General features: G+C 43.6%; 1 protein-coding gene across 10 annotated transcripts in view; it reads right to left on the reverse strand.

The window, feature by feature from the left end:
- PHF20 (PHD finger protein 20) overlaps positions 1–9569 on the reverse strand; it is a 167523-nt gene that overhangs the window by 23230 nt on the left and 134724 nt on the right. For all 10 annotated transcript variants that reach the window (XM_032295092.1, XM_032295087.1, XM_032295091.1 and 7 more), the window contains 3 exons: positions 9055–9153; positions 7884–8048; positions 4237–4415 (listed from right to left, as the gene is read on the reverse strand). In XM_032295092.1, coding sequence (XP_032150983.1) covers positions 4237–4415; positions 7884–8048; positions 9055–9153 — 443 coding nt within the window. The remainder of the gene's footprint in view (positions 1–4236; positions 4416–7883; positions 8049–9054; positions 9154–9569) is intronic.

Consider the following 9569-nt stretch of genomic DNA (forward strand, 5'->3'; position numbering starts at 1 on the left):
GGCATGCGTCACCATGACCAGTTAGTTTTTTTATTTTTTGTAGAGATGGGGTCTTGCTATGTTTCCAGGGCTGGTCTTGAACTCCTGGGTTCAGGCAATCCTCCTGCATCAGCCTCCCAAAATGCTGGGATTATGGGTGTGAGCCACCATGCCCAGCCAACAATTATCTAATAGCAGTCCACAGGGCTTCAGAGAGTCTGCAAAATGTGTGCGTTTTTAAGATAGGACAATTTAAAAAAAAAAAAAAAAAAAAGATGCGCACTCAAACATGTTCCAGGCCAAATGCTAAGACACTGACGCCTGCCAGCACACACAATTTTGTATTGCTAGGACAGCTCAGTATTATGTTGCCCTCAGAACAGAGCTTGTCCTCCCATCTCTGATTAATCAAAGTGACTACACAGCATGCTGTTCGGGAAAAGTCACCCTGACAATGGCCATGTGTATCATGCTTGTCTCACTGTTGTGTAACCAAATAGAGAAAAACAAATGAGCCATTGAAGTGCTCCAAGTCACCAACTGTCTGTCACTCGTAGCTCTGACAGCATATCAGAATTCATGGGAATATGCCCACCATTCACATTTGGCCTCACAAGTAAAGATTATCCATTTCGAACTTTCAAAACTGTTACTGTTACCTGTTACACATTTTGGGGTTCTATGAAACAGTCCATTAGGAAAAGGGGCTCTAATATTCAAAAATCAAAAATGTTTGAAAACCACTGAACCAAGGTATACTAAAGGTCTTAAATATCAGGTACCCTTGAATCCCAGAGGTTACTATGAGGCCTATTCAAAAAGATAAGACTCTCTCTCAGCCTAAAGTGTGTGTATGTGTGTTTGTATGTACACGCATGTATGAACTGGTAGTGCTGGGGAGGGGTTAGTCAGCCAGCCTAGATGGTACTATTATGTTTCAAAAATAATTTTTTTTTTTTGTTTCACTTTTCAGCTGTAAATATAAATCCCCATAGCTAAGGCCCTATAGGGAAAGAGCATTTGACTGGGTGCCCTGGGTTCAAATCATAATCTGATGACTTATTTAATGGTTCTACAACCATGAACAAAATCATATCTTCGTAATTTTGTTTTCCCAAATAAATGACTTGAGATAACCTTGTTAGAGGTGAGATGGTACTGTGAAAACACTCCAGAAACTTTAAATCACTACTCAGCTGTACACAGCTGCTTTAGCTCCACAGAGTTGCTTTAGTTCTACTAACAAAAAGAGTATGGCTGTGGTATATCCATAGCATGGAATATTACTGGACAAAGAATAAATGACCACTGAAACACACAACAACATGAATGAATCTCAAGGATATTATACAGAGTAAAAAGGGCAACTCTCAAAAAGATACACTCCATGTGATTCCACTAACCAAGAATCGTAGACTACATAATTCTAGAGTTAAAACAGTTTAGTGTTTCCAGGGTTAGGGATAAGTATGTCTATAAGGGGTACAATGAGGGAGTCTCACCTTGATTGTGGGAGTGGTTACACAAGGCTATACTTGTGATGAAAGCAGACAGAGTTACATGAACACACAAATGAGTGTGTGTAGATCACTGGCAAAATCTGAATAAGCTCTACTGATTGTGTCAACGTCAACTGGTCTTTGTAGTTTTGATATCCTACTGAGGGGTTTATGGGCTGTTGGCATGGAAAGAAGACTGGCCAAGAAATTCATGGGACTTTCCTACACATTTCTTTGCAACCTCCAATGAATCTATAATTATTTTAAAATAAGTGTTTTTTGGCTTTTTTTTTTAAAGCCCTGGAGAAAATAAAAGGCAAAAAACCAAGTACATTTACTCACTCTCTAGTCTTTCTGAAAGTTTAAAGAACTAAGGCAAAGTCCCAATGTTTCAAGAAATTAAAGAAAAGGAGACTGTTGAGTACAAAGATAACAAATACGAAGATGAGAGGCAAAAACACAACTGTATATTAAGTAAAGATCCAAAAGTGAATTTTAAAAATCCATGCCATGCAGACCCCAAGGTCAGGAGTTCAAGACCAGCCTGGCCAATATGGTGAAACCCCATCTCCACTAAAAATATATAAATTAGCTAGGTATGGTGGCGGGCATCTCTAGTCCCAGCTACTTGGGAGGCTGAGGCAGGAGAATCACTTGAACCTGGGAGGTGGAGATCACACCACTGCATTCCAGCCTGGGTGACAGAGCAAGAATCCGTCTCAAGAAAAAAAAGAAAAATTACCATAACAAAAATATTTTGCCAGGCATGATGGCTCAGTAATGCCAGCACTTTGGGGAGGCCAAGGCGGGTGGATCACTTGAGGTCAGGAGTTCGAGACTAGCCTGACCAACAAGGAGAAACCCTGTCTCTACTAAAAATACCAAAATTAGCTGGGTATGGTGGCACATGCCTGTAATTTCAGCTACTCAGCAGGCTGAGGCAGAAGAATCGCTTGAACCCAGGAGACAGAGGTTGCAGTGAGCCAAGATCGTGCCATTGCACTCCAGCCTGGGAAACAAGAGCAAAACTCTGTCTCGGGAGAAAAAAAAACCCACCAAAAATCCAGGCCATGCCAACCTACAAATATTAAAAGGGCAAGGAAATAATACTGTAACACAGAAAGCAAGCCAAAGGGGCTGGGCCTGTTCCTTAAAATCTCTCGACAGGCTATACAGATTCTTATTGGAAAGTGGGCAGCCACCCCCTTTACTGGGAATAACCCCTGAGCCCTGACTCACAAAATAACACAGGTGGGCCCCAGGCAGTCTTTTTGTCCCTGTCCCTACTCTGTAAGCTCTACTACCACCAGACTAGATAACTAGATGAAGGGGTGAGCATCTGACCCATAACAAACTTCTTTCCCCTCTGGCCACAGGTAGCTGGTTCCAAAGGCTAATATTTGATCTAAATTTGGCTGGAATTCCTTATTCAGAAATTTAGAACTGAGACTAAGATTCTGACCTTGATCAAGCTAGTTTCTTGAACACAAAAACATCAAATTGAGGAGAGGCCAAAGGTGACCATTTTGTATTTTCCAAGAAAATAAGCAAGGAGCAAAAGCAAAAAGAACCAAAAGGACTCCAGAGAAGCAGGAAACAAGGCAGACCAAGCCCCTCAAGATGGAATTCTAGGTTCCAAACCTAAAGGGAACCCTGCCTCTGAGTCCTAGGACCCCGTCTATTTTCCCAACAATATTTGTACTTGCCCTAAAAAAAATCCTAACTAATATAACCATGACTTTTTTTTTTTTTTTTTTTTTTTTGGAGACAGTCTTGCTCTGTCGCCCAGGCTGGAGTGAAGTGGTGTGATCTCGGATCTCTGCAGCCTCTGCCTCCTGGGTTCAAGTAATTCTCATGCCTCAGACTCCTAAGTAGCTGAGACTACAGGCACGCACCACCACACCCAGCTAATTTTTGTATTTTTAGTAGAGACAGGGTTTCACCATGTTGGCCAGGCTGGTCTCAAACTTCTGACCTCAGGTGATCCACCCACCTTGGCCTCCCAAAGTACTAGAATTACAGGCGTGAGCCACCACACCTGACATAACCATGACTTTTAAAAATTCAGGTCCCCAAGCCAGCTGGGCAGCTGTCAAGACTGTGACACCCTTAGGAGCCAGCCAGACAGCACCACCTCTCCCAGACTGCAATTCATAGACAAGGGCCAGGGCAGGCAGGTGCTGGCCTAGGATGGTTTCTTCAAGCAGGTAAGGAGGTCCTACCCACCATAGGCACATCTCAGAGATGGAGATGACAGACTCAAATATCAGGAAAATAAAGTAAAAGAAACTTGTGTAATGAGAAGAAGGGTTAAAAAAAGAAAGAAAGAAAAAGAAACACAGACATTATAAAGCCAGCCTGCATGACTTTGGACCATAAAAAAAAATTATGTCAAAGAGAAGATAAGAGTCCATGGGAAAATTAAACTGCCTCTCCAAAGATTTCAGTCCCTGCTGCTCAACTTCTCACTTTATGACCACAGGCAAAACCCTTCCCATTTGCGGGGTCCCAGTTGCCTCAAGCAGCACATGAGGTTTAGACTCAGTGATCCCTAAAGTCCTCTCTTATTCCATCAGTGGACTATGTATGGCAGCCTGGAACTCTGAGGAAGCCAAACCAAAAAGCAAAGTTCAGTCTGCTGCTGTTCATACGGTGTATCTGGGGCTCTGGTATGACTTGCCATAGTTGCTGGCCTCAAAATTCCCTCCGAGAACCAATTTGTGCTTCTCTAGACCTGTTTCCTGGAAGTTCTGCCTACCTGAATCATGAAGTCATTTTCTTCCTGGACCTCACAGATGCAACGGACCACCTCAAGGTCATAGCGCTCATCCCCATCAAGTTCCTCTTCTGGATTGGTGGTCACATCCACATCTTGGCCATACTCATCATCGCTCCAGAGAAAGCTCTCAGAAGAGGACTCACTCAAATTATCCTCCTCTATGAGGAAAGGGAAAACAATAGTTACTATTTTAAGTTATAAAATTAAAAAACCTCTAATTGTCAAGAATGAAAAACGACCTTATAGGCCAGGCACCTGTAATTCCAGCACTTTGGAAGGCCGAGGCAGGCGGATCACTTGAGGTCGGGAGTTTGAGACCAGCTTGACCAACATGGAGAAACCCTGTCTCTACCAAAAACACAAAAGTGTAGTGGCGCACACTTGTAATCCCAGCTACTCGGAAGGCTGAGGCAGAAGAATCGCTTGAACCCAGGAGGCGGAGGTTGCGGCAAGCTGAGATCGCACCATTGTACTCCAGCCTGGGCAAGAAAAGCGAAACTCCATCTCAACAAAAAAAAAAAAAAAAATGACCTTATGGTCCCACTCATGAATATTCACAGGGCAAGGAAACAAGGATGCCAATCTGTCCTTGGGTCTGTCATTTAGTAACAGCCCAAATGAAGCACCCTGCCTGGCAGTGAACTCAACTCCATTTCCTCATTCCACTAAGAGAATGAGGCCCAAGGGCAGTGGCCACTCAAGATCATAGAACCGTGTGGCAGAGGAGATACAGCTCCCCACGAACCACACAGACTATCATTCCTGACAGTTCTAACATGTTCTTCAGCCTCACCCCATCCAGCCAGGACATGGCTTACAGTCTGCCTATGTCCAAAGCTACCTTTAAAACTCTATAAACAAAGGCTTGGCATGGTGGTTCATGTCTCTAATACCAGAATTTTGGGAGGCCAAAGGGGGAGGATTGCTTGAGCTCAGGAGTTCAAGTCAAGCCTGGGCAACACGGTGAAACCCTATCTCCACTAAAAGAAAAAAAAATTAGCAGGGCACGAGATGGTATATGCCTATAGTCCCAGCTACTCAGGAGGCTGAGGCGGGAGGATCCCTTAAGCTAGCAAGTTAGAGGCTGCAGTGAGGTATGATCACACCACTGCACTCCATCCTGGATGACAGAGTAAGACTTTGTCTCAAAAAACAAACAGGCCAGGTGCAGTGACTCACGCCTGTAATCCCAGCACTTTAGGAAGCCAAAGTGGGCGGATCACTTGAGCCCAGGAGTTTGAGACCAGCTTGGCGAACATGGCAAAACCCTACCTCTCCTAAAAATACAAAAAGTTAGCTGGGTGTGGTGGTGTGCGCCTGTAATCTCAGCTACTGGGGAGGCTGAGGCAGGAGAATCACTTGAATTGGGAGGCAGAGGTTGCAGTGAGCCAAGATCATGCCACTGCACTCCAGCCTGGGTGACAGAGTGAGACTCACAAAAACTCTGTAGACAGTGCAGAATGAGGAAGGAGAAGATTCCAGAAATAATCAGAGCCAGAATCACTTGATGCTGATTAGTTATCATCACAGCTAACTTTTACTAAGCGCTTGTTCTATACCAGACACTGTTCTAAGTCAGTCATAACTATTAATACTTTTATGGCACTTCACAGATATTGTATTTTTTTTTTTTTTTTTACAAATTGAAGATGTGTGGCAGCAACACTGAAAGTCTATTGACACCATTTTTCCAATGGCAAATACTCACTTCCTATCTATCAGCATTTTTAAGCAATAAAGCATTTTTTAATTGTTATTTTACTTATTTTTGAGACAGGGTCTCATTCTGTCACCCACGCCGGTATACAGTGGCATGATCATGGCTCACTGCAGCCTTGACCTCCTGGGCTCAGGGGTTTCTCCCACCTCAGCCTCCTGAGTAGATGGGATTACATATGCATGCCACAACACCCAGCTGACTTTTTTTGTATTTTGTAGAGGCAAGGTTTGCCATGTTGCCCAGGCTGGTCTTGAACTTCTGGACTTAAGCAATCTACCCACCTCAGCCTCCCAAAGTGTTGGGATTACAGGTGTGGAACATCATGCCCAGCTTTCATTTTTTAAATTGTTAACACAATGAAATGTAATGCTAGTTCAAAAATTTGAACTAGCATCAAAACAAGATTGATCTAATGAACAATATGTCACATTTTTCAGAACATATGGAAGAACCGAAATAATTTTATCTCAAAGAAAGTTTTAAGAAATAAAACAGGCCCCCGGTGATGGCTCGTGCCTGTAATCCCAGCACTCTGGGAGGCCAAGGCGCACAGATCAAGAGGTCAGGAGTTCGAGACAAGCCTGACCAACACGGTGAAACCTTGTCTCTACTAAAAATACAAAAAATTAGCCAGGCGTGATGGCACGCGCCTATAATCTCAGCTACTCAGGAGGCTGAGGCAGGAGAATTTCTTGAACCTGTAAGGCGGAAGTTGCAGTGAGCCAAGATCATGCTACTGCACTCCAGCCTGGGCGACAGAGTGACTACGTCTCAAAAAAAAGAAACATATTTTATTGATTTTTATTTTTTTTTTTACTTTTTTTTTTTTGAGAAAGAGTTTGGCTCTGTCGCCCAGGCTTGAGTGCAGTGGTGTGATCCCGGCTCACTGTAACCTCTGCCTCCCACATTCAAGCGATTCTCTTGCCTTAACCTCCCAAGTAGCTGAGATTACAGGTGGACACGACCACACCCAGCTAATTTTTTGTATTTCTGTAGAGACAGAGTTTTACCATGTTGGCCAGGCTAGTCTAGAACTCCTGGGCTCAAGTGACCCACCTGCCTCAGCCTCCAAAAGTGCTGGGATTACAGACATGAGCCACCACGCCTGGCTCCGATTTTTAAATTGAATAATTTTTCTATTAAATTGAGTTCTGAATATTCTGGTTATTAATCTCTTGTTGATGAGTAGTTTACAAATATTTTCTTTCATTCAGTAGGTTTTTGGTTCACTCTATTGATCATTTACTTTGCTGTGCAAAAGCTTTTCAGCTTGATGCACTCCTGCTTGTCCATTTCTGTATCTGTTGCCTGTATGCTTTTGAGGATTTACTCCAAAAAACTTGACATTTCTCATCAGCAATATTTTTCAATTAAGGTAAATTCATTGTTTTACACATGTGCTACTGAACATTTAACAGACTACAATATAGTATAAACATAACTTTCTTTTTTTTTTTTTTTGGAGCCGAAGTTTGCTGTTGGTGCCCAGACTGGAGTGCAATGGCACGATCTCGGCTCACCGCAACCTCCGCCTCCTGGGTTCAAGCAATTCTCCTGCCTCAGCCTCCCGAGTAGCTGGGACTACAGGCACGCACCATCATGCCCAGCTAATTTTTGTATTTTTTTAGTAGAGACGAGGTTTCACCTTGTTGACCAGGATGGTCTCGATCTCTTGACCTCGTGATCCACCCGCCTCGGCCTCCCAAAGTGCTAGGATTATAGGCGTGAGCCACCGTGCCCGGCCTAAACATAACTTTCATACACACTGGGAAAATAAAAAATATGTGTGACTAGCTTTATTTGTTTTATTGTTGTAGTCTAGAACCAAACCCATAATATCTCCCAGGTATGCTTGTATTTTCCAGTAAATGATCAGCAAATGATCAGGCCAGCAGAGCCTCCTTACCTAATGCTTTCACTTTCCCTTTTTGGTGTCCAGATTCTGGGCCATGGAGCTGCGGGCTCATATGGACACCTGGTTTGTGTGAGGACCCACACCTGGTAACAGCAAATGCCTTAGGGGGAGAAGGTTCCTGGGAGGTGTCACTGATCTCTTCACTGCAGGGGCATTCTGGAAGAACAGGATCAGGAAGGAATAAACAACCCCAGATATCATCGGTGCATTCCACAATCAATCTCATCCAACCAACAAGCCTCCTGTTCGAGCAGCACATAGGCTCAGGGACAATTCAATCAGAAAGAGTTGTGGAGAGCAGATGTAGGGGACCAAACAGTTCCTCTTCACCATCACCTGTCTCCTCTTTTTCTGATAAGATTGTTTTTCTCAGCTAGAAGATACACTGAGAATAAAACATGGCATCCTTTAAGTTCCAAGGTCAGAACATAGATTTTTCTAAACATTTTTGTGAGGGCTAGACACAGTTTTTAAGAAGGGAATCCTGCCAGGCTTGGTGGCTAACACCTGTAATCCCAGCACTTTGGGAGGCCAAGGCAGGCAGATCACCTCAGGCAGGCAGTTCGAGATCCACCTGACCAACATGGAGAAACACCATCTCTACTAAAATTACAAAAAATTAGCCAGGCGTGGTATGTGGCATGCCTGTAATTCCAGTTACTCAGGAGGCTGAGGCAGGAGATCGCTTGAACCTGGGAGGTGGAGGCTGTGGTGAGCCGAGATCATGCCATCGTACTCCAGCCTGGGCAATGAGAGCGAAACTCTGTCTCAAAAATAAAAAACAAAAAAACAAAAAAAACGAAGGGAATCCTTTCTTGAGAGGGCTCAAAGATGTGTTTAAGAGTCATGTGTGTGAACAAATACCATCACTGACTTGCACATCTGCTTACACTTCGATGCTTTCATATGTACCAGCCTGTAGCAGGGCACACTGGCCAATGCAGCAAGTGGGAAGGCTTTTCAATGCCAGCAGGACTTTGTAACACCTGGGTAAGTGGGCGCTTCCCCTTCCAGGGCCTACTAGATTGAGCCCACATGCCCTGGTAAAGGACTACTTTACCTTCCTCTGCTCAACGTAGGCTCAGAGGCTATAGTGGGAGAAAGCAACCCCTCCCCACTCATAATAAGGAAACCTAAGTGAAACCTTCAAGGGAAAAATTACCAGGTTTGGTTTTCTTTTTCTTTTTCTTTTTCTTCTTTGGCTTCACTCTCACAAACTCTTTGAATTTCTTTTCTTTATTCTTTTCCTTGTCTTTTGCAGCTAGAATTAAACACAAATGTTGGCATTTTAACATTCTGTTTTCAATGCTGGGGTGCTTATTCTTTTCTTAATTAAGCATGTACAGTGGGCCGGGCTCTGCCTGGGAAGTCTGGAGCAGGATGCCTATAGCACAGCCACACCTCCATCACTTACCCTTTCGATCCAGCTCAGCACACTCAGGCCCACTGCCTGTCATTGTAAATGGGTTTTATTGAAAAACACCATGCTTACTGGTTACATGTCTTTCACACTTTGACAGCAGAGTTGAGTAAGAGGCCAGAGATCTTATGTTCTCCAAGGTTAAAAATATTTATTATCTGGCCCTTTAGAGACAAGTTTGGAAAATTCTACTTAGATCACTGCTCCTCAACTTTGGCTATATACTGGAATCACCTGGGGATCTGATTTTTTTTTTT

Source organism: Sapajus apella, unplaced genomic scaffold, assembly GCF_009761245.1.
Source record: "Sapajus apella isolate SASKATOON/1434 unplaced genomic scaffold, GSC_monkey_1.0 scaffold33, whole genome shotgun sequence".
In the NCBI taxonomy this organism is placed as follows: domain Eukaryota; kingdom Metazoa; phylum Chordata; class Mammalia; order Primates; family Cebidae; genus Sapajus; species Sapajus apella.